Raw genomic sequence first — 26,227 nt, 5'->3', positions numbered from 1 at the left:
CGCATGTGCAGTTGGGGTAAGGCGGAAGTGCTCTGCCGGCGCCAATTGCGTTTTTTTCCCCCTCGCTCTTCTCAGCGACTTCCAATGACTAAGGAATTGTTTACTCGAGTTTTCTACCGTTTTAAACAGCAGAGCTGTTTATAACACTTCGAGACGTATCATGACTTCAATAACATTGAACGGAGTGGAAGTAAGATTTCCTTTCACACCGTATGACTGTCAGAAGAAGTACATGACTAAAGTGATCGAATGTCTTCAGAAGGTGAGTCTACAACAGAGAAATAAGCGAGGCTGAACGTCTTTTGCTCACTTTTCTGTGTCATTAAATGACAAACTCAGTCGAACCATCATATCGACCATATTTGAACCTTTCTCTTGAGTTTCAATTTGTATTTTATTTTGTTCTTTCGTTTTCATGCAGGAAAACTAGTAGTATACACTTTTTTTGTTTTGTTTTCAGGAGGTTAATGGCGTCCTGGAGAGTCCTACAGGCACTGGGAAAACTTTGTGTCTCCTTTGTGCCACCTTGGCTTGGAGGGAGCAATTCTCTAAAAAGAAGTCTGATGATACTCTCTCATCGAGTGGGACAGTCTCAGAAGATCATTCAACAGAAGATAATTCAACACTAAGTGTGCACATAACACAATATTTCCAGACAGTTCTTTGGCATTTTAGATGAAAAGTTAGTGTTTAGTATGAATGTCATTTATCGTGAAGATTCCTAAACCACTGCAGTGAGCCCCCCCCCCAAAAAAAAAAATCACACTACTTGTAAAAAACTCTAACACAAAAGCCTCTCACACCCCCTAGCAAAAAAAAACTGCAAAAAGCCACTTTCAAAAAAATCCACATACAATAAAAATCTCACAATGCAACAAAAACTCAGACTAAAAAAATTAACATTGCAAAGAGAAGATATTTGAGTCAATTAAAAAAGTTCTTATTCACGAAAAACCCACATACAAAAACAAAAATAATTTTTGCCCTAAAAAGCACCTAGTCTCGAAAAACAACAATTGAAAACAGTCAGGATAGTAGTTATGCTTTCAGTAGCTCATTTATTTTTGTCATTGTTTTCCAGGTTTCTACAGTGATGTTCCAAAGATCATATATGCATCCCGGACACACTCACAGCTTACCCAGGTTGTTAAAGAGTTAAAGAACACATCATACAAGTAAGCTATCTTTTTTGCATCAATGTTGATTTTGAGGCATCAAAAAAATCAACCCGGGTGGCATGGTAGACAGCACATCTGCCTCTCAGTTCTGAGTTCAGTCTGGCCTTGGCTGTGGAGAGTTTGGATCTATGCAATTACAGCCTCGGTTCTCAACCACAATCTAAAATCCATAATTTTGTAAAACTTCGTCACCCCAATAAAGCCCAATGTAGCAGAGCATTGCAAAATTTTAATTATGTTTTGCTGAGCCACTTCAGAAAAGTGCTGAAAATTGAGAAAAGAAACAAGTGACACTAGATTCGTTCTTGTGAAAAGGGGGCGTGATAGTTTTGCATAGTTTTTTTTTCTTGTGAACTTTAATAATGCTAATATAATAATAGTGTTCCTTTAGCATTTCTGCATTTTTGTTTTGTTTCAAAGATTTCGTTAACTCGAGTTCTGAGTTGTTTTTATGTTACTTTTTATAAAAAATAAAAATAATTGGGTTTTTTTTCCCCCCTCATTATTGCTTGTTTAAAGTTATTCTGCACTTTTGTTAGTAAGGGGGGGGCAAGTCGCTGCAGATATAGCAATGCACTCCCAGCCTAGCCTACTCTACTACTAAAGCAAACATTTTAAGCAAAAAATAAATAGATTTCTGAAATTATTGTATTATATAAAGTATTTAAACTATACATATATTCCTACAATGAATTTCATTATCAGGAAAAGCTAAAAAAAATGCTTTAAAAAGCCTAAATTTTTAGACTTGGACTCATAATTTCTTTTCCCATTCATTGTAATGGGAAATATCGATTCGGTTTTCGAACAAATTGCTTCGCGAACCGCTTTCTGGAATGGATTGTTAATACGTTTTGAAAACTGCATTTTGTATTTCCTCAAGTTGTCTCTGAGTGATATTAAAATTGGTTTGATGATTTGAAACCTTAGTGTGATAGATATGCAGAAAAAGAAATCAGGAGGGGGGAAATACTTATACGTTGCACTGTATAACTACCAGTAACAGAGATTGGTTCGACGACACTATCTTGGATCTGCTTCAAAAAGATTTATGTAACCTGCCCTTCATATTAAACACAAGTTGACAATTTTTGCTTGTATATGAATTAACCTCAAGTCCTTTAATCTGTGTTTCAGACCTAAGGTTTCTGTGTTGGGGTCAAGAGAGCAGTTGTGTATCAATCCAGAAGTAATGCGCCAGGAAAGCAATCATGCCAAGGTAACAGCAATTTGTGTTTGTGTTGTTGATATGAAGACAAGCAAATTATAATTTACCATTTTTAAGAAAGTCCTCATTCTTTTACTGTACTGTAATATCCCAATCAGATGTTCCTGAGATCAGATGTTGGCTACAAAGTTAGAACATATATATTTTAACTATCTGTTTAAATTATTATTAATATTGTGTTGAGCGCCGTGATGTACATCTGAGCAATGTTATGGTAGTCTATAGGGATCGCAACCGGTTACAAATAACCGGTTATAACCGGTGTTCGATTTTTTTAAAACCAAAACCGTATAATCGGACTTTCGAAATCGGTTAAAATTTCCAATCATTTCTTCCGGTTCCAGTACTCCACATTGCGCTATTTTTTCAACATCGTTTCCACTTTTTTCAAGTTTCGCTTTTAGAGTAAAGTTGGACTCAAAAGAACATTCAGTTAAATCAAAGAAACATCAAACATGGCATCGAGGAAACGCTCGGTATAATTTCATGCCCTTTCTGAAAGTCCGAAAGAAGAATGTTAACATTAAAACATTTTACAAAAAAAATAAAAATTTAACTTACACGAGTGCGTTGTTGAAAGCCACATTCAACAAGCTTGTTTGTCAATATTGTATACAAACTACCCCATTACCGCGGAGTAAATTAACGATCGATGGTGTAGCGCCGAAGAAAAGGGTCTGAGGGGGTTTTATGTTTTATTGGCAGACATCAAAACACTACTCGCATAACGGGGGGAACTCTGTGAACTCGTCACTCCGGAAGAGCAACAACAAAAACAGTCCGTGCGGAACCCCACACCCCAACTCGAGGTCCCGCAGGTGAATTATGTAAACACCACAATGGTTAATGTTTTTTTTTTTTCTAGAGCTGTTCGGTTAAAACCGGTTATGAATTTAAGCGTTTTTTTGCGATCCCTAGTGGTCTGTAATGCGAATCAACTGTAATGTTGGAAGTGTCCAGCAGAGAGAGGTGTTTGGACATGGTCAGCGGCTGAAACATTTTACACCTGCTGTTGCATTTACGCTTGCTTTTCAGAATGAAACTGAGCAGGCACACAGCATCTGCGTATGTGTGTGAGGTTTATTCATGGATGTGCATAAACGGGAGTGAATGTGATGTTTTGGAATACAGCACATAATGATTATTTATTATTTTCATATTGTTGTGTTAAAGCTGCAGCTGACTACTAGTGTAGACTGACAACAATTAGGATACTAAATGCCAATATTTTGTCGTAATAGTCTCAGCAACATTTGAGGCCAAAAAAAAAAAGAATTAGTTAGGTTTTGGACGAGTGAACTCAGTGAAATGAGCTTGTTTAATTTTTGACCGATGAACTGATCTCTGAACTACTAAAAAATGAAAATGAACTTTGCCAACACTGGCCCCATATTATTTCTTATCACAGTATATTGCAGGTTTAAAAAAAAAAAATCCAGTGTCATTTTTGTCATATCGTGTAGCCCTAATTCCTGTGCAACTACCTTCTTTTAAGGTCCATATGTGTCGAGCAAAGGTCTCCTTAAGGTCATGTTTCTTCTACAACAAGGTCGAAGGTAATAGTTTTATATCTACAGTAGCCCACTAAATTCCAGTAGACACAACACAAGTTTTGACCATTGCTTTTCTGTATTGTTTTTGTGAGAAGCAGATATCCATTGTCAAAAATCACATTGTCAGTTAGTATGTTGGTTTATGATATATTATGATAATACAGTCTATTTGGGTTGAAGGTGGTTTGAAATGTTTGTTCATCCCAACTATGTATTAGTTAACTTCTTGTGGCATTTTCTTTTTTTTTTTTCCAGAGAACAGCACTGACAAAGAATTGGTGAATGCTATTGTGGATGTGGAAGACTTGGTCAAATTTGGCAACAAAAAAAAGTGATTAATATTATTTTGTTGTTGTTTGCAAGGTTTTAAGCATTTTAGCCAACACCTGGCAGAAACCTGTAATACACTTAGAACATAATTTCAGTACGACAACACAATGTCCGTCATAAATTGCCTTGTCATGTAAAAATTTAATTTGGGAATTTATTTTTTTTTCCCTCAGGGCTTGCCCTTATTTTCTCTCACATTCTTTAAAACAGCAGGCTGATGTGATTTTTATGCCTTACAACTATCTGCTGGATCCAAAGGTAAGCAATGATGTTAGTATGCTGCGTTCACACCAGATGCTAATTGGACCATTCATATTGTGTCTGCATGGGTGCATGTGTGTGTGTCTGTACGTGTGTGTGCGTGGGTGTGTGTATATGTGTGCTTGGTGACAGGTTTGATGTGACACAAGCACGAGAAAATTTGTCTCCTTCGCTTATTTGCACATCTTGGGCTTTATGGTCCACAGGAAAAACTGATGAATAGTTGTTCTTTCCTTTGGTAACCAAATGCAATGTGTTCTTCTGCTTCCTGTCTTTCCACAGAGCCGCAAAGCTCACAACATCGAGTTGACTGGATCTGTTATAATCTTTGATGAGGCCCATAATATAGTATGACTGAATTATTACTCTCAATTAACTGTATAGCTGCAAGTCTTATCTGTAACTGTAGTTTTATTGTGCTCACAGTAAAAACCCTGTGAGGGTTACTTCCTATGAGACTTGCTAATCAGTGTTATGTGCTCTGAGATCTTTCTAGCATTTGTGTGGTCTCACCTTCCATGTTTGAGCAACGTACAGGATCTCTAAATGGCTTTCGTTTACACATCATACTCGTCAGTCCCAAATTATGTTTATTTGTATTCAGGAAAGGACGTGTGAAGAGTCAACATCATTTGACATGACTCCATATGATTTAGCCTCAGCCATTGATACGCTTACCAAATTGCTGAGTGACCTTGCTCAAGAAGCCAAGTTTGGTGATCCTTCTTCTCAAGGTTTGTAGTATAGAATACAGTGGTACCTCTACTTACAAATATCTCTAGTAACAAAAAATTCTGGTTACGAAACGCCTCCTTGGAAAAATATTGTCTTTAGTTACGAAAGAAATTCAGGAGACAAAAGGAAAAAATAGGTGCTGGATTCACAGCCCCCAAATTCCATTAAACGTAAACATCCTGTATCTTGGTTGTTGTGGCGTGATAAAGCTGCTCTCCCATCGGCTATCGCCGTAACATCTTCCTGTCATCCAGTTGGCAAGGAGGGGAGTCAATCTTTACCCATGATGCACATCTTGTATCTTGGTTTGTGTGCCGTGATATAGCTTCCCTCCCATTGGCTGTTGCCGTAGCATCGTCTTGGCATCCCATTGAATAGGAGGGACATCAAGATTTACCCATCCACACATTGGTAAAGTACAACTTTTTTATTCGTCTGTATTCACTATTGGCCCCAAGGAAATTTAGTGGGATTAAGATGTGTCCGTGCATCCATTCGTACATATGTTTTCTCTCAGCTGTCAAACGTTTGCCTCCTCCTCCTCCATCCCCCACGACGCCTTTTGCTTGTCATTCACCCTTCTCTTCGCAGTCACCTAACCCCAAAGGTAAATTAACATAATTTGTATTATTATTTACGTTATTTACTTTGAAGGCTTATATTTAGCACTGGGTGGGTGTGTGGGTTGGGGACTTCGGAATGGATTAAGCTATTTAATTTTAAAAAGCGCTTCTACTTACAGAAAATTAATTTTGCAAAACGACTTCCGGAAAACTAATTTTTGTAAGTGGAGGTACCACTTTTATTGCCAAAATGGTTCAGTCTCAACTGTAAAGTTTACGCGCACATGTTAGAACGTCTCAATGTTAGAACATTCACTAACATTTCACCAGAATATGACTGGAAAAAGTAGAGTAAATGTATACATGAATTACTATAAAGTATTTTCACTTTTTTTTCAGATTTAAAAACAAAAATAAAGGTTGTTGCTAATCTCAAAGGTAAGTAAAATTATAATGAATGAATACAGATTCAGTCATCTTAATGGTGACCATTTATGCTTGTGAATAGGTACTGGCATTTAGGAAATACCAAAACTGTTGTTATTTACAGAGATTCTGCTAAAATTGGAGGCTGCTATTGATTCCTTCGATGTGGGCGATAAAGGCATCACCAAACCTGGATCGTAAGTGTCTATATGAGACTAAACGTAAATTTCAGGATTTGACTGCAGTATTCAAGTGCAGCCACCAATGATACGGATTAAATCACATAAGGGAAAAAAAAAAGAGAGCAAACTTATTCTTTGGGTATAGCTGCATTTGTAATAGCTACTTCATCATGCCCTTAAATAGATTTTTTTTATTTTATCCTTGTCATGTATTTAGCTTCATATATGAGCTGTTAGCGAGAGCCCAATTGACGTACGACAACAAAGAAGATGTGTTTAAAGCACTGGAGGAGATCATTGGAGACCTAACAGGAAGTAAGTATGGCTCACTATCTTGTCTAATACATACTGTATTTTGTAACTTACTTGTAACGTACTGTTACAAAAATATTTTTTCTGTATAATATTTTTGGCCATCACTACATATAAGTTCAAACTTCATCTTGATGGATATGTTCTTGCCACTGTAAGAAATGAGTTGTATGACATGTTTTTCTCAGAGCCGGGCATATTTATCAATACAAGTGGATTGCAGAAGCTCTTGGAAATCATACAGGTATGTCATGGGATGATACAGTGTTACCATAAATATTTTAGTAAATTATTTAATAGTCGGCATGTTGAACAACTGGTTAGCACATCTGCCTCACAGTTCTAAGGACCGGTGTTTAAATCCTGGCCGCACCTGTGTGTAATTTCCATGTTCATGTCCCTTCCTTCTCTGGTTGGGTTCTCTCCGCGTACTCCGGTTTCCTCCCACATCACCAAAACATGCACATGTTCAATGAAGACTCTAAATTGCACCTAAGTGTGAATGTGATTGTGAATCGTTGTTTGTGCCCTGCAAGTCGCTCACGTGGAAATTAGTGGGACAGGTTCCAGTACGCTCTCAACGCTAGGTAGGATAAACTGAACGGAAAATGAAAGAATAAATATTTAATATATGTAGTACTGTATGGATAGGATTGTCTTTGGACAACATTTCATTAAACAGTCTGTAACAGCTGTTAAAAATATCTATCCATCCATTTTCCGGACCGCTTATCCTCACTGTCACGAGCGTCATGATGCAAATCTCAGGTAGCTCTGGGTGAGACGGCCTACATCTTGAACAAATCGTCAGCCAATTGCAACATGTTAACTATCATTTACTGTAACTTTATAGTCTTTTTATATATTTTTGGGGAATGTAGGAGGAATAGATAGATGTTTTAAACGGTCCCGTGCTGCCGCTGTTAAAAATACTTGTGCATGTATGCTGTATATCCACAAATGTAATTTCACATCATGATTAACCAATTTAATATCACTTCACTATTAAGGGGAGCTGTGGAAAAAGGCTCCATTCATGGAAAACAAACTCTTGAAATTCTCAACATGTATTATAGACCTACACACGGGAAAATTGTACAAGTACAAACCCATTGAATACAACAGACATGATTTAAAAAAATATTTTTATAAGAAAATATATTTATAATAGCAGCAGCAAGAACCATTACCTTACAGTCTACTGTAGTGCTGTACTGTAACTTTTTCTCTTACAGATGGTGTTCCGTGGTGACGTATCATCATCGATGAAGCGGAAAGAGGAAATGGAAGCTAATACAGCCTTTTTTAAGGTGTGTTGTTTTTTGGAGGGGACGGGGTCACAGTAAAGCTCTTAATTTTCTAAAAGATTTTTAGTAGTGTAACAATTTATTCATATCAATTTATCGATTTATTCAGACAATTCAAGTGGCATGACCTGTGCTCAACAAATCAGCATTCCTAATATAAATTAAATCAATTGCTTTGATTTTGGGCCACAGTGGTGCAGCTGTTGGCCTTACAGTTCTGAGGACTGCAGTTCAATCTCAGCCCTGTCTGTGTAGAGTTTGCATGTTCTCCCCATGCCTGTGTGGGTTTTCTCCGGGTAGTCCGCTTTCGTCCCAGATCCCCAAAACATGCATTAATTGGACACTATAAATTGTCATTAGGTGTGATTGTGAGTGCTAGTGTTGTCTGTCTTCATGTGGCATAGGATTGGCTGGCAACCAGTTTAGGGTGTACCCTGCCTCCTGCCCGATGAGAGCTGGGATTGGGTCCAGCACTCCCGCGACCCTCGTAAGGATAAGCGGCAAAGAAAATGGATGGATGGATGTTTCGATTGTGGAAGTAACATAGTGAATTCAAACACAACAGGCTTTATATGCCTTTATATGCTTTATATATCCAATGACACGACCACAATTTCAATCGTCGTGAGCATTGAAGTCCCTGAGTGGAACTGGGAGTCCCCAGCGGGAGCGCTCTCTAGCACCCCCTTCAGGGACTACAGAAAGGTTGGGTACTCTGAACTATTATTTGGTGCACAGGCACAAGTCCGGACTTATCCCCCCATCTGAAAGGAGGATAGATGGTGGATTTTTTTTCCCCCTAAAGAGTTGCTGAATTGCATTCCACCCAAAAAGAATCCTTTTGGGTTATTTTAAATGAACCCATATGGTACCTAATTTGAATCGGGAATTACAGATCAAATCATTGCTGAAACAAATCATAACACCCCTAATAATTCAATTTCTAAACTTGAACTTACCCACTGGAACCACACAAGTTACTTTCTGTTCTTCCTTCCCCTTCATTCTTTTGTTCTTATTTCTCAAAATTTTCTTTACCATTTTTGGATTTTCCTAAATAATAACAAGCAGATGACAAAGTTGAATACACATGTATAGTCTGCGACAGAGTTCTTTTTTGTACTGACGTCAAAATTTGGCACAGGACATCACCCATTGTATTTATGTACTGGCTGCAGGTTCACATCCATCAAGACACGAGTGCTCAGAAAAAACAAAAAAATGACCCATGGGCTACATCAACCAAGAAAGCAGGTAAATGAGTTGAGTATGTAGTGATTAAGGTGATAAAACAAATTACCTGCCCATTTTTTTTCATTTTACTGCATTGCCAAACCACTCTCCAAATATCACTGTTGAAATTTTTGGAGATATTGAATACTAAATTAATTTAGATACCATAATTTCTAATGCCTTTCCTTCGTTAACAGGGCTACGACTGCTCTATACTTGTACCGATCTGCCAAAAAAGTATTACCACAGTCTTATTCAATCACAACTCATTCTATACTTCTTGATAGCACTTCAGATATCCGACACATGCACACACAAGTCTTATGAGATACAGCCATTGTCTGTGCCAGTTAATCCTCATGAAGGTCACGGGTGGACTGAAGTTTTTCCTTAGCTGATTTAGGTTAGAGTCAGGGTACATCCTGGACTGGTCGCCAGTGCCAATCGCAGGAGTTAGTGGTGATGAATATAAAACGATAAGTGGATTGTAAATAACCTCATTTCGTACAGTGTTCGTTCCCCTGTTATTCCCGGGGGTTATGTTCCTTACACCCTCGCAGATAATGAAAATCTGTGAATAATGGATGCAGTATTAATTTCCTTGTGTAATATATACCACATTTTTGCAAACATGAGATGCACTTAAAAGTCTTAAATTTTCTCCAAAATGGACAGCATACCCTGTGTACAGTTGTGTGACCTGTCCAATTAAGTACACTTGAACATAGTGGTTACGCTGTTAGCATGCATGCTTGCATCTGTTTTAGTGTGTATGTTGGAACTCAATGTGCACCACATTGTAAGGCGCCATGTCTAATTCATGTCTAATGCGGCGCCTCGTCTAGTTAGAAGAGAATTTAAGACCTCTCCGATTGTAAAAATATGGTAAATAAAAAAAATAAATAAATAAAACTTGGAGAACAAAATCCACGAATATGCAGGGCCGCGAATGGGGCATACTGCATTTTGAAGTTGTGGATAGATAAGTATCTTCTTAATTGTGCAATTACTGTATTTTCCGCACTATACGGTGCACTGCATTATAAGGCACATAGAATTGACGCTACAGTAGAGGCGGGGGTTACATTATGCATCCATTAGATGGCGCTGCACTAAAGGCTCAATATTGATCCATATACAAGGCGCACTGGATTATAAGGCCCACTGTCGGCTTTTGAGAAAATTAAAGGGTTTTAGGTGTGCCTAAAAGTGCGGAAAATACGGTCTTTCCTTGTCCAAAGTGCTTTTATTGAGTCAGAACTGTTTTATATGATATGATATATATATTTTATATGATAACAGAGAGCTTGCTGTAGGATATTACTGTCAAAGTGTTCCAAACTGCAGACATTCTTATGACCCTTGACTTTTATTGTGCTGCTGAAATATCTTCTTTACAAATGTGCTCAAAGTACTGTATGTAATATTCAACCATACATTGACATATTCTGTTATTTATTCACATTTTTATGTTTTGTATCTTCCAGGAAACATTCTGAGTTATTGGTGTTTCTCTCCAAGCTTCACCATGAAGGACCTAAGTAATCAACATATTCGCTCCATCATTCTGACCAGTGGTACCCTTTCTCCACTGAACTCCTTTGCCTCAGAGTTCGGAATGTATGTTTTTTTTTTTTTTTTTTTAAAGTCTTACCCATTACAGCTTCAAAGAACACATTTGTTTGAAAATTGACCAGTGAACTACTTATACGTGTACATTTTTCTTGCTTCATGTGCAGAAAGTTTGAAGTGTTCTTGGAAAACAGTCATGTGATTGAGCGGGATCAGATCTTTGTAAGCGTCATTGAACAGGGTCCAGACAGAGTACCATTGAGCTCAGCTTTTGATAGAAGGTCAGTATGTACAGTACATACAGATATGTCCTAAGTACACATATAGCTTGATGCCCCCCAAGGCGACATTTACAGATCCGTTTCAACCGTGGCATTGTAGCACAGGCACTCCCACTAGCCACTTTGGCAGGTTGAATTGTATTTACATTTTCAGACTGAGCACAGATTCTGCCACTATGGTGCTGTCGGTCTCTCATCCACTCTACTGCCACGTTTCTGCTCCTGGTTGAGTCTGCCTGCCTACATGCACTGATCATGCACTTACTGCATGATCACTGCATGTTTTTGCCCGTCCTCCAAAACAAGTTTTAGCAGCCATATTTCAGTTTTTTCGTTGTGTAATTTGCATCTTCCAAATGTACTGTCTGACTATCGCAAGGTTTGGGACAGTGGATACATTACATAATTAAAAAAAAAATGTAAAAAGATATCACGAGAACATTCTGGAGGAGGATTTCAAACTGTTCCCTGCTCAACCTGAAATACACCCTGATTCGCTCTCCATCGAAGTGTAATTCATGAATGATGTTAAACTCAGAGATTTTGCTTTGAAATGAATATGGGATGTATCCATTTCCCCTTTTCTATTTTTGCTGGTGCTTGTATCCTACTCTGAGGACTCTCTTTTGAACCACTTACATTACCAAAATGTGGTGTACACAGCCACCAGCAGGGAAAGGCTCATAACTTCCTCATAGGATGCTACGTCAGCATTTCCAAATATTGACATGGTCGGCATTGACTGCACTGTGGTGCCGCCGTCGTTGTGCACTGCTGCACGGACCTTTTATAGTGATCAATGTTTTTTTTCCTTCAAGGTTTGTTCCTGAAAATATGTCTTCTTTAGGAAACACTGTTGGTAAGTAAAAACTCCATACCAAAGTTTCAAGACTATATTCACGAACTCTGACATTGATTATCTTAGAGAATGGCATTATTCGCTTAATTTTTTTTTTTTTTTACTTTTGCTGTGTTCTCAGTAAACCTTTCCCGAATTGTACCCCACGGTCTTCTATTGTTTTTTCCCTCCTTCTACTTAATGGAAAAAACTTTGGAGTTCTGGAGAGTGAGTGAAAATTGAATTAACTTATTCTATTTTGTGTTTTAAATGTTTTATCCTTTAGACTCAAAATACACTGGTACAGGTTATTTGCTGACCTACCTTGATTTAGATATGAATTTGTTTGACATACCATTAGGGTTTATATGACATTAAACCACCCTCTGCAGTTATCACATTTAAAACGCTTCCTGGGAAGGTTTTTCATAAAGTTTAGAAGTGTGTTTATGGTCATTCAAGATTTGAGATTTGTGAGGTTACATATAGATGTTGGAAGAGAAGGCCTGGCTCTCTGTCCCTCGTCTAATTCATCCAAATATGTTCTAAACTGTTGAGGTCAGGATTGTGCAAGCTTGTCAAATTAGTTCACATCAAATGCTGTCATCCATGTTTTCATGAAACTTCATTTACGTGCTGATGTACAATCATTTTGGAATAGGAAGGCACCATCTCCAAAATATTAGCTTGTGAGCTCCACTGAAAAAAATTCTAAATGCTTCAGCACACCAAAAGATTTTGGACAGTCCGTTTGAAGTGAGGTCATTCAAGGGATGGGTGACAGAATTTGATATGGATGAACTTGACTGGCCTGCACAAGTCCTTCCCTAAATTCTTGGAACATATTTTGGTTGATTTCGAGTGAACAGTGAGACAGACCTTCTCGTCCACCATCAGTGTATGACCTCATAAATATCCTTCTGGAAGAATGGGCAAAAATTCCCGTAAACTCACTCCTAAACTTTGTTGAAAGCCTTTTTACAAGAGTTGAAGCTGTTAGACGTATAAAGAAAAGACCAACATCATATTAAACCATATGGCTTTAGAGCGGGACATCACGTAAAATGATATGAGTCAAGGCAGGTGAGTGAATGCGTTGGGAAATTTTGTGCATTTCCACTGTAAAATTATAATAATTCCCACCAGGACAATGGACATGCCGATCGCATTGAAAGTGTGAAGCCAATGTTTGTCGAAACTAAAGGGAAGGAAGCATTTACAGAGGTAAATGTGCTCTGGTTTCTGCAACATCCCTCTGCATTTAATACAAACCACCATTTTTATAAAACCTCATACAAAGATGCACAATAACAGATAGCAATTGAGCCGAAGTGGAGGAAGGGAGCTGGCGTCACACTCATCAGTTCAATACCCCAAAAAACTGGACTGATAACAAGAGCCGCATCATTCAACGCCACGCTGGTCACCACTTCCCTGCCTGTTGTATTGGCTCCATATCATCATGGATATTATAACCTAAATTCTTTGTCCCTTTGACTTTTTAATTACGCTCGCGGCAAGACCCAGTGGCCTACGAAGCAGCTTCTGAATGGCCTAAAAATATATATAATAAGGATGAATGTGTTTGAAATGCAGTGTTATAACCTTTAAAAAAACATTTGTGCTCGATTTTTGCTTAACACTTTACTGCAAGGAAGAGTGAGGAAAGATATCGCCACAAAGATCTGTAAGATTCATTACCAGTTTGTCAAAATTTCAGTTGATTTGATTTCAGTAGTTGCTGCTGTAGCTGGCACAACCAGTTATGAGGTTTAGGGGGCCTTTACTTTTTCATACAGGGTCAGATAATTTTGGGTATTTTTTTCCCCCATAATATAAAAAATTACCATTTAAAAACAACATTTTGAGTTTACTTTGGTTGTATTTGTCTTTTGACATTTGTTTAGTAAAAAACATTTATGTAAGGAAACTGCAAAAATATAAGAACTAGACAAGGGGGCCAGTTCTTTTTCACAGCACTGGAGTATTGAATGCATCACGAGAGAGTACATTTACATCACATCTCATCTCAGTCTCATTGCACCCGTTTATAAGTACAGTAAGAAGGTATTCATTTATTCTTACATTATATGTTACACACGTGACTAAGTATGATATTAGTATAATTCAACTGTAAGGCTCCCCTGTATGGAGCTTGTATATTCTCCCTGTGGCTTCGTGGGTATTTTCTGTGTACTCAGGTTTCCTGCCACATTCCCAAACCTTGCATGGAAGGTTGGTTGAAGAAAGTGTATATGTAGATGTGAGTGGGTGTTTGTCTATATGTGGCCGTCGATTGACTGCCGACCAGTTCTGGGAGTACCTGACCTCTATTTCTGAGACAGCTGAGATAGGTACCAGCATACCATGACCCCAGTGGCAATAACCATCTTAAACAATAAAGAGCCATTTTATTATATGACAAGTTTGACATAAAATACAATTGTATACAATGTTTTTCTTTAGTGGGGGGGGGGGTGGGGGGGTTCCCCTCCTCCAGCTTCCCATCATATTGGGGATCCTTGGCCTGAAAATTGTTGAGAACCATTGATATAAACCATTAAAAACATTTTATTGGCTATCTATATTGTTACCGGTTTCGAAAATCAATGAGTTATCTATCGGTGTCCATGGAAAAAAGTTATTGTGCATCCCTAATGTATCCCAAATTCTTTTTGCTCAACAAATTCTTACACAGTCCTGCAATAATATTGAACAAGTAACAAAGGAAGCTATTTTATGTGTTTCCATTTTTAGACTATTAGGAGTTATTACGACAAAGTCAGCGACCCCCAATCTCGAGGCGGACTCTTTTCTGCAGTGTGTCGAGGAAAGGTGAATGTTCATGGGTAACGATCCTGGTTGTACTTAAAATGTGATTTTCATTTTTTCCGTAGATTTTTTTTTTTTTTTTTTTTTTTTTTTTTTATACATATAGCTAGGTTTCACACATACATTAAATACACAGTGTCAATCCTCTAATACGTTTTCTTCCGCTTATCCGAGGTTATGTCCTTGAAGGCAGCTGTGAGACAAGGTCACTCGAGCAGGATTATATACTGATAGAATGTGCTATAGCAGGAGTGGCCAATGGGTCAATCGCGATCAACCAGTCAATCTCTGAGGCAGTTATGGTCAAATCCAAACGCCCCGCCACCAAAAAAAAAAAAAAAAAAAAAAAGATGTCACGATGACATTGTGATCTGCAGTGAGAGCAAGGAGCAGGTGGGGGAACAGTTAGAAGGATGGAGGCATGCATTGGAAAGGAGAGGAATGAAAATTACTGAGGACATAAAATATGTGCACGAATGACAGGGGTGGAAGAAGAAACATTGAGGTTGCAGGGAGAAGAAAGAGCAAGGGTGGAGGACTTTAAATACTTGGTGCAAAGGGAGTATTTTAAAGTGACGAAACGTGCAATAGTCTACAAAATATATTACTAATACTAATCCTGATTGGTCCAGCAGTATGTGAGTGAGTGTCCTAACATGGCACAAGGCAGAAAAATAGTAGGTTCGCTGAACAACAATATAATTTTCTCCCCATGCCTGTGTGCGTTATCTCCGGGCTTCCAGTTTCCTACCACATCCCCAAAATTCTAAATTCCCCCTAGGTATGACTGTGAGTGTGACTGTTGTCTGTCTCTATCTGCCCTGCAATTGGCTGGCAACCAGTTCAGGGTGTACCCAGGCTCCTGTTCGATGATAGCTGGGATAGGGAACCCAGCAGCCCTTATGAGGATAAGTGGCTCAGAAAATGGGTGTATGTTTATTTTTCCTGCACCCTGGAGAGAATGACACACCTTGCAACAACTCTGCTGGATGGTGGTGTTTTAAATTTAACTTCCATTATTGAAGTTATGTTTTTTTGCATTGGTAAAATTATTGAAATATGAAGAAAACAATTTCAACATTTTTTTTTTTACCTCCGTCCTGTCATTTCAGAACTTCCTATGGAAATAAAATGCAGTCTTCTTTTCCCTTTATCTGGAAAAGAGACACTGCAATTAAAAAAATAAAACAGCAGCCTTTTAAAAATGTGAGTCCTACAAAAATAAGCCAGTTTAATTTCAATTAATGAAATAATGCACAGTCTTCTGTTTCTCCCACTGCCAGCAACAGACACAAATGTATAAGCTAAAATCTTAACTCACTATAACGTAACCTGCTTAATAAAACAGCATCCTTTTGAAACAGAAAAGTATATAAAATTAAAATAATGTTTAAGTTTGATTTCTGTGCATGATCATCTTTAGTTTTTGACAAATGCTAAGTAAGTCAGTGCAAGGTAAAAAGCAGCTTGATCTTCTGTTTTGTCACGCACAATACAGAATTGTGTTCTTACCCGGTGAACGGGGCTTCTGTGTTCGGACATCAACAGACAGCGTCTCAGCATTGGGCACATCGGATGTAATTTTAATATTATAACATGACTGCAAGCACTTATCTGGGAGTCTGTTGCGATATTTGGGTTTAATGTTCCAGTAGTTCATGTTGAGAATATCTGATCGGACAGCCATGTTGATCCAATGATTGCTAATGCAATATTCCAAATACATATTTCCTCATGTTCCTATAACCATCAGGAAGAGCATTCCATGTTTCAAACCAGTTTCTCGGGTGTTACGATGCTTTCAGTTTCACTCCATTTGCGTCTTTGGGCAAGCTGGGCTTTCTGGCGAGTGACTTTTTCACTCCCAACTGGTTACCCTGCTGCAGATGGAGCATGCCTTTCCTTGAAATATCTCTCCACATTACTAGTTTTTTTTTTTATTGGACAACTTCTGATTCCAAAGAAGGACTTGTTGGCCTTTCTTCCACTTTGGCAATAAAATCAAATGATTCGGTCCAAGAACTTTTGAATCCGGTTTTCACCTCAGCTATCTTTCTTTTTGTCCCTTCGCATTCCATGGCCCATCACACTCCTGCCCATTTGTTTACAATAGCCACCTTCCATGCTGAGCTCAAATTTTCATGTGTCGCAGGCTATGACGCGAATCTTCATGGAGAGAAATGTTGAATTTTAATATTTTTTTCCACATTTTAGCATTGGAAAAACATTAATGTTCATGCCATGTTTTTCCTCATACAAAAACCATATTAAAAGGAAAATAGAATTTTCTCCTCCCCCCATTTTCATTCATTTTTGAAAAAGTTCTAGGGAGTCACAAGGGCGGTGCTAAAGAGCCGCATGCAGCTCGGTAGCTGTGGGTTTCCGACCCCTGATCTGGGATTGTCATTCTATGTTCCAATCATGGATTTGTCCTTGCCGAGGGAGACCCTAGTAGGGGAACCTAGCCTTTGTTTAGAGCAGAGGTGGTGTAAAGATCACACTATTACTATAATTGTATGTTAAGGTATCATACTTTATTGGAGTGGAATGCATGACTGTTTTTGGGTCACAGTATCTCTCAATCTTTTGTAGGCAAGCGAGGGTTTGGATTTTACTGACACATTTGGACGGGGTGTTATCATCACTGGACTCCCCTTTCCACCCAAGTTAGACCCTCGAATCATTTTGAAGACGCAATTCTTAGATGAAATGAGCCAAAAAAAATTGCCCGGCCAGAAGGTAAGATGAATTATATATATTTCTTTATTTAGAACATGCAAAATGAATGTACTTACTACTTTAAAATGTCACTATGGCCTTTTTAAATGGGGTGGGGCTGACCATGCTCAAAAATTCGAATTTCAATCTTTGCAAGTGCCCGTATCCTGGTGTAATTTTATATATATATATAAGGGACCTGAACACAATCCCCCAAAAATGATCCAGTAGCAAGTAGTGCACCTTAAGAAGTTGGGAAACATTTGACTTGACACCAGGGCTGCACGATATTGTGTTTGAACTTTGTCATGGGCAATTTAGAGTCTCTAAATAAACCGGTTACTAGTATGGACTGAACGGGGGGGAAACAATGCCAAAATGAAATGCCAATATTTTGTGGGTAATAGCTTCTAAGCAAAAAATTGGGGTGAGTGGGGTTTGTTACTATGTTGTAGTTCATTTTTGTCCTGGTGAAAAGTTCTCAACTTTTTTTTTTTTTTTTTCAACTAATGAACCTAACTGGTACATTTTTGGAAGAATGAACAAAATTTTGAGCTCGTTATCGTAGAACTGAGCTGAGCCTATATTATTTCACATCTCATTATGTATTATAAATTTAATAAAAATTATATATCATGCAAACCTATTGATCACCAATTTCACGTCAATCACAATGGGACAAACAAAAGTTAAGTACATGTGCCAACGTTGAACAGTTTGCCACCCTTTTTGCTATGGAGAAGGCAAGAATTTGGGGCCTCGTATTTTGACGAACTCCTACTCGGGAATTTACCCAGATCACAAAATTCTTTGAGACTTATTTATTAATTAAAAGCCCTTAATGTCATGTTATGACTGTATACAATGATTGTAAATTGAGGTCTAGCAGTCCAAGACCATTCTCGAAATCCTACTCGGTAAAATAAAGGATTAGAAAATGGAAAATGGATGGATTATGACATTATTCTAGTCTTTCTGTGACATGTTCCTTGTTTAGGGTGTGTATGTATCTGGTGCAGTTCCTTACAGGGAAGGAGTGGTACAAAGAGCAGGCTTACAGAGCGGTCAACCAGGCAATTGGCAGAGTCATTCGCCACAAGGATGACTATGGAGCTATCTTCTTGTGTGATCAGAGGTAAGATACAGTGCTTAACCAAGTTTCTGATTATAAAATGCCGGTACAAATTCCCCAATAGTCATTTACAGGGGTGTGAACCCCAATATACAGACACTGAGCCAAGGGGGCAATAAGTATGCCCACACTTGCTTGCCTCCTGATTAGGGTGTCATTTGAGCCATATTTATTTTGGTGTCTCACCTCGGACATGTTTGCTATAGGTGACTGCCAAGGGCGTAAAGCGCCAATCAACATACTGTTGCTCCTAGGCTCATCGGGACACCCACCACCCCTCCACCATGATAAGATGGCTCAGGATCACTTTGTGTAATTATTGAAAGAATTACAGAAGGTTTATCATCAAATTATTTTACTGAAGTCTGATTGACTTGGGAGTTTTTGTACAATGGTTGCTTTTCTTTTCTTTTTCTTTATTTCTTTCTTTTTCATTCTTTTTTACTTCTGGATCAGATACACCCCTGTAACTTCAACTGTAACAATTCACCACAGTGAAAAGATAAACTGTGACATTACAAGATGGGTAACGAAAACCCAATTTAGGAAATGTGATTTTCGCAGGTTTAAAAACAGAGAAGCACAATCCTACCTTCCATCATGGGTGCAGCCTTCTGTGCGTTTTTATGACAACTTTGGGAACATTGTCCGTGATGTCTGCCATTTCTTCAGGGTAGCACAGAAAATGGTATGGCATTTGTTCTTGACTCCTACAAATTTACAACGTGTTTTGTAATTTTTAAAGTATATAATATATGCTATACTTGGGTAGTATTTCTGGTTATAGTAAAAAGGTGTTATATAATCCTGACGGGGTTCAAGAGTTGTGAAGACTTTAAATAATTTTTACCATTCTACTTTTTCTTTTGGAATGACTAACCAGAGGCCCGTGGTGGAGAAGAACCCTGCCTCTGATCCCTCAGCGTTTGCTGCCAGCAGTTCTCTGTCGTCAGTCCCTCAGTGCTCTGGTTCTTCTTCTTACACACCATCCCAGAAACCATGCACTCAGAAAGCCAAAATGCTGGATATGCACACATCCACTCTAAAAAGAAGGAGGGGTGAGTGTTTATTTGTGTTTGTAAACACTTTGCGGTTAACCTCCTTCATATATTACTTTGACTTTGTTTATCCTGTTTCCTTGTAGATGAAGATGCTGGATATGCGAGTATGTTTAAGCAGTATGAGTCTCAGACTGAAAAGAGTAAAATTAAACCAGGTAACCTGTTTGATGCACTTGAGCGAATGGAGCACCAAATAGGAGCCAATGGGACTTTGGGAACAGTGACGGTAGGTTCATTTTTAAAATTACATTATTTTTTGTTTTGTTTTTTGGGGGGGCGGGGTTTGCTTTGCTTTTATACCTTTTTTATTTTTTTTTGTCTTGAGAAACTGTAATGAAAAATATTTGTTAAACAGCCTACACAGCTACATGCACTCCCGTTTGTTTAATATGACACTTTTATACTTAGTCCATTTTAGAGTCACTCTATGGTCTATATACAGTACCCAAAATATAAGGCCTTTAAGAGAGAAAGCATCCTTCCTTGATGTAACAGAACATGAAAACTAACACAAATACACCTGAAAAGAGCCGAACATCCTGGCCTCAGCGTCACAAAACCATGCTTTCATAATGGCACAATTGTCTTGACTAGCCATATGTATCTCTATCGCTGACAAAAAGCCCCACAGTTAACACAAATCTTTCACCCTAAATTATCCATCCACTTGCAACATGTTAGCATCTTCGGTATAATGCGTAATCATTGTTTTATGGTTATTAAGTCTGACCTTTGTTGATGATAAGGCTGATTTTGACATTGTGATATAAAGAAAAGATCTCATGCATATTGTATATTATTTTGTTTTCCACATGATTTTATGTGACAGTATGGTGAGTCACGTTCCACACTTCCACTGCCAAGGCAGCTGACCAGAGCTGTGGCTGTAAGGTAGTCTGTGTCTGTCGTAGCGGCAATCCCCAAACATGTTGGTGGGCACCAGGGGTGAGGGATGCCTTAAACATAAAGGTGTCCTCTCAGGGCTTTTAGGCTTGTGAGACCCGTGAGGTACCTGAGTACCGGCTGGCCAAGCAGAATGTAGCTTCGGCCTGCTCAGTTCCACAACACATTTTCCGATAAGATAACAGAGTCTGAATCAGGCTCCCCTATCTCTGGGATTGAGGTCACCGAGGTAGATATAAAGCTCCTCTGAGGCAAGGCCCCAGGGGTTGATGAGATTCCTCCAGAGTTGTTCAAGGCTCTGGATGTTGTGGGGCTGTCCTGGATGACACCCCTCAACAACAATGCATGGACATCGGGGACCGTGCCCCCGGATTAGCAGAGTGGAATGGTGGGGCCCTCTCTTAAGGAGGGTTCACCGGAGGGTCTGTTCCAACTCCAGGGGCATCACACTTCTCAGCCTCTCTGCTATCCAGGGGTGCTGGAAGGAGGGTCCATCGGGAAGTCGGGTCTCAGATTCAGGAGGGGCAGTGTGATTTTTGTCCTGGCCGTGCACCAGCTCTACAACCTCGGCAGGGTCCTCGAGGGTGCATGGTTGTTCATCTAACCAGTCTGCATGTGTTTTGTTGACTTGGAGAAGGCATTCAAACCTATCCCTTGGGGAGTCCTATAAGGGGTGCTTCAGGACTGTGGTTTGCTGAACCCCTTGATACCAAGCGTTCAGTCTCTGTCCATCCAGTATCAGAGTTTAGGCCGTATTGCTGGCAGTAAGTCGAACTTTTGAGTGAGGGTTGGAGTTTCTGTTCATACCTTTTAAGGAATTTCTCAGTGCAGCTGAGGCTGGGAGGTAGTCCGGTTTGGTGGCCTCAGCATTGCATCTCTGCTTTTTGCAAATGATTCAGTTCTGTTGGCTTCATCAAGGCATGATTTCAAACTCTCCCTGGAGCAGTTTACAGCCAAGTCTTAAGCGGCTAGAATGAGAATCAGCACCTCCAAATATGAGACCATGATCCTCAGTCGGAAAAGGGTCTCGTGCTCACTCCAGGTCGGGGATGAGATCCTGCCCCAAGTGGAGGATGAGTTCAAATATCTTGGGATCTTCTTCAAGAGTTAGTGAAGAATGGAACGGGAGAATCGACACGCGGATCGGCGCACACGTCTGTAGTGATGCGGACGTTCTATCGGTCCATTGTGATGAGGAAGGGGCTAAGCCAGAAGGCGATGCTCTCCATTCACCAGTCAATCTAAATTCCTAACTTCACTTATCGTCATGACCTGTGGGTTGTGACTGAAAGAACAAGATCCTGGATACAAGTGCCCGAAGTGAGTTTCCTCCGCAGGCTCCACCTTAGAGATAAGTTGAGAAGCTTAGTCATTCGCAAGGGGCTCAGATTCGAGCTGCTGCTACTCCACATTCAGGAGCCTGATGAGGTGGCTTGGGCATCTGTTTAGGATGCCTACTGGACAGCTTCCTGATGAGATATTCCTGGGACATCGCACCAGGAGGAGACCCCAATAACCATCCAGGACATGCTACATCTCTCTGCTTGTCTGGGAACGCCTTAGGATCCCCTCGGAAGAGCTCGAGGAAGTGGCTGGGGACAGGAAAGTCTGGGCTTCCTTTTATTTTTATATATTTATTTATTTTAATTGCCCATTTCTTTTCTAGCAAAACCATTTGTCCACACTGTCACTTCAATACGACAAGACGATGGATGAGATGATGCATGGAGGGAAACGCAAAATAAAATTGGTCCAAGAAAAGGTATTTATAATTTCCAGTAAAATGAGAAATCAACAGGTGACAAACACAAACCCCACTGGCTGAATCTGGCCCGCCACATCATTTTATGAGCAAATCATATCCGTCACCTTCCATGGATTTTGTGTAAAACTGTACCCGAATTAATGTCATATGTAAGAGATAATTTTATTATATATTGCAAAAACAAACATTTTTTCTAAACCACTTTTTACAATAATTTGATCAATAGTTGAACGAACTATTATCCTTGACTTCTGATTTCAAAACTAGTTATCCAAATTGTTTTGCCATGTAATAATATGAGGGAGTTGAACTTTCATCCGGTTTCCCATTTGCTCTGAAGGAAACTGCAAGTCCATGACAAAAATGAGCTTGACACTCCAACTATTTAGCAGAGCCTAACTGACAATATTTTTTTTAAAAACGAAACTGTTTTTATTCCACAGGTCCCTCGATAGTTGTAAAGTCAGTTACTCTTATGAAACATCTGTTAATTAATTGACAGCAGAAAATGTGCAACAAATATGACCGAGTTGAGGGAGCCATATGTGATAAACACTGGCAGAACTTGCTGTTAATCATCTCAAGTGTTATTGCGTTAATAAGATAATAACAGCAAAAGGTGATTGTTTGAATTGCTATAGTTGCCGTTTTTGGATTTCTCAGCTGCGTTAGTAAATACACTAAAAGTAGAACGACTTAATTTTAATGTCTAGTTTGGCAGTAAAGATAATCTGTATGGAAAATTAATGAATGACTAATCTGTAATGACCCATTTTAAATGTTGTAAAATTATGTATCTTAATGTCATTATCTCATAAAGGGTTTTTGTTCCTCCCAAGTGAAGCCTGGCTGTGTGGGAATCAAGTATGATTTGGATCCGCCTCTTCCATGTATCCACACCCTACCAATTATTATTCAACCCGAGGAAAAGCCTTGTTCATTGGCCTGATATCAAACAACCTTTTTAGATTTTAATGGGAGATTTTGCTTATTATAAGCGTCCTACTTGAAACGGAGATCTATTTTATACAGCTGTCTGTGTATGTCACTGCCATTATGTGTTAACAGCTATGAACAATTTGTCCTCATCTTTAATTTTTCCAAAGAAGCCAAGTGTTTCTGGGGTTGTTCCTGGTGATGGGAAAAACTACGCTAGGACCTTCCTGGAAGAAATGAAATCATCGCTCAGCCAGGTCAACTTTGAGCAAATTCGCCAGGCTCTGTATTTATACAAGAAAAATGACAACCTGGACAATCTGCTGCTAGACACGTCTTTATTAACCCATGACCCTCATACTTACAGACTTTACCGGGGTGAGTGAATTGGATTATAAAGTAGTTTCACTTTTCTCTGTTCTTTCAGTGGCCATTTTTAAATCGACACATTACGTTGCTCAAGTCTTTTTGTGTCTCCTTGTGTATACAGAAGCGTAAAGTTGTGAACATTAATTCCCGGTGACTGAATATTTATCCTCTGCTCACCAGAGAATTATTTTCATTAGATAATTGAGTTACTAGTACTAAACAATTTTACTTCAAGTATCTGTTCAGTCTGGGTTCCAAAGGTGCTGAGCTGATACCATTTGCACTATTCTGGAGGTAGAACACTGCTGTTATAATATTCTATTCCAATTCTCAGTACCTTATGACATTTTTAAATTGTAAACTTTGCAGATACCCAAGGGGAAAAAAACTGAGGCCTGGGTTGCAACAGTCTAAAAGAATGAAATGTTTTGTATGCATTTGCGCAGGGGTGTCAAACTCATTTTTGTCACGGGCCACATTGTACTTGCGGTTTCCCTCAAAGGGCCGTTATGGCTGTGAAACGATAATCTTTAACCGCCTCATCATATTTATACATGAAATTTATGAACTGGTTTTGGAATCACAAATCAAGGATAGTGGGTTTTTCCAACTATTGTTGTTTGGTAACACAAATGTGCTTGTAATAGCTCAATGTTATTATTTATGATAGCACAATTTGAAATTTTGGTACAGATTTGAACAAAAAATTCAGGGAAGTTGATACGCATGATTTGGCTCTGCGGGCCACTTAAAATCATGCGGCGGGCCAGATCTGTCCCCCGGACCTTGAGTTTGATACCGATGCATTACAGTGTTAAATGTATTACTGAGTTACTCGTGATTAAAAGTCACCAAATGTGCCACAGGTTTATACCCATTTATACGAGCACATCACAAGGAGACATTTGACAAGAAATGCCTGGAGCTGACTGGTACTGGCTGTGGATACAAACCGGAAGACTCGCTGTGCAAAGATGAGAAGAGAAAAAAGATGCCGCAAAGTGGTAGGTCAAGATTGGATAGTTGCACTTTGTTTCTGCCATGCCTGAGTGTCATGATTGCTGGTCTGTCATTTTCTTTTATAGTTCTGTTAGGTTTGTTCTACAATTGACTTGTATTATAGTACTGTAAGAGCCGAGCTCTGTTTTTTATTCAAATATTTACTATAATTATGATTAGGTATGTCAGACTGGCATGTGTTGTACAAATTGTAACATCACAGCTGTCGATGTGGAACTTTATCATAAATTGAGAACCTCCTACACAGTGAAATATTCGACTTGTGTCCGTAACGCTGCCTGGCGGCACAGACGGTGAATTTCAGACAGCGAATTATAACCAGTTGAATTGTTAACATTGAAAAGTTACACTGAAGTAAAACTATTGAAAATGTGGTCACTTTGCATTTCAAATTCAAATCCTCGTGGCACTTATTTACTTCCATATTATTCTTTTATTTTCCCGTCCAACAGATGAACAACCCGGTGGGCTTTCATCGTCCAGTTCCAGTTTTACACCAAGTACGCAACTGAATGTAGATCAATTCAAACGTGGAGAGCAGCAAGGTCCTCAAGAAACTCAGACCGGTACGTCATACTTACAGAGGAAATTTAACAGCACAGTCTGTAAAAATTCTAATGAAGCGCAAGTCTTAAACATGAGCATTAAATGTCGGTCATGCAACGCAATGGCAGCGATGTGTTTTAAGAAAAATAAAATTGTAAATGCTGCTGTTTTTGGCCTTTGCTTTTGGAATCACAGTCTTGGCTATTAGGTCGTATTCTTATTGAAGATGAAAGTCCAGACTCCTCCATTTTTACCAGGCACTGATCCAAAGAGTCAAGTCCAAGCTGCCTTTCTGGCTGATGTGAAAAAAGCTCTCGGTCCAGAGGGATCAGCTCAACTCTATCAAGCTGTTAATGCGTACAAGAAGACGGATAACTATGAAAATATGGTGACTGCGGCCGTGGCCTTGTTCACAGAGAAAGATGAAAACTTCAGCCTTTTACTCAGTAAGTAATTTCATCACGTTTAAGTCATTTTTCCCCCCTGCTAACATTTATTTTTCTCTTCTGAAGGATTTGAAAATATCATTCGCCGTCATCATAAGAGGCAGTACAAAGAGATGTTGAGAGCGTTGATGGGTCAGGGTGCTGACACTGTCCCTGCACAAGCAGATGAGACAAAAACTGAGGAAAGACAATCAAGCGCATGATTTTACTTCAAAATATGTTTGCTGAATAATTCTGTTTTTTTTTTACATAAATAAAGTGAACATATTTATATTTCAAACAGACTGTTGTGTCTTGGTGAATCAACACTTGTAATAACTTGTATTTAAGTCATCCACCCACTTCAACGTGCATCCAGAATGTATTCATGGTACTTATTCCACATTTTTTTCTTATTCCATTATGGATCAAATTAGGGTTTCGATCCATAATGGGGGAAAAAAAAATGCAAATTTATCAAGAGCAATAATAATTGTTCAGACCACAGGTGTCAAGCTTAA

The 26,227-nt window shown here is 38.9% G+C and overlaps 1 protein-coding gene across 2 annotated transcripts; it reads left to right on the top strand.

The window, feature by feature from the left end:
* The first annotated feature begins 6 nt into the window (after positions 1-6).
* On the top strand, positions 7-25,979 carry rtel1 (regulator of telomere elongation helicase 1). Of its 2 annotated transcripts, none has more exons than XM_061840962.1 (32): positions 7-262; positions 461-629; positions 1,082-1,175; positions 2,316-2,397; positions 3,902-3,962; positions 4,215-4,290; positions 4,463-4,547; positions 4,833-4,898; positions 5,155-5,284; positions 6,248-6,286; positions 6,399-6,471; positions 6,674-6,771; positions 6,957-7,012; positions 8,004-8,078; positions 9,254-9,329; positions 10,796-10,928; positions 11,048-11,161; positions 11,980-12,020; positions 12,142-12,227; positions 13,146-13,223; positions 14,757-14,834; positions 17,424-17,570; positions 18,569-18,684; positions 19,246-19,369; positions 19,565-19,739; positions 19,826-19,968; positions 22,312-22,407; positions 23,520-23,724; positions 24,582-24,719; positions 25,188-25,301; positions 25,539-25,727; positions 25,794-25,979. In XM_061840962.1, the coding sequence occupies exons 1-32, from the start codon at positions 161-163 to the stop codon at positions 25,928-25,930; spliced, it is 3,396 nt and encodes a 1,131-aa protein (XP_061696946.1). In that variant the 5' UTR covers positions 7-160; the 3' UTR covers positions 25,931-25,979. The 2 variants fall into 2 exon arrangements, with proteins under 2 accessions (XP_061696946.1, XP_061696939.1); XM_061840955.1 differs by having other exon boundaries at positions 23,517-23,724.
* The last annotated feature ends 248 nt before the right edge of the window (positions 25,980-26,227 follow it).

This window comes from Syngnathoides biaculeatus, chromosome 2 (assembly GCF_019802595.1).
Source record: "Syngnathoides biaculeatus isolate LvHL_M chromosome 2, ASM1980259v1, whole genome shotgun sequence".
Lineage (NCBI taxonomy): Eukaryota > Metazoa > Chordata > Actinopteri > Syngnathiformes > Syngnathidae > Syngnathoides > Syngnathoides biaculeatus.
This window is presented reverse-complemented; position numbering and strand designations above follow the sequence as displayed.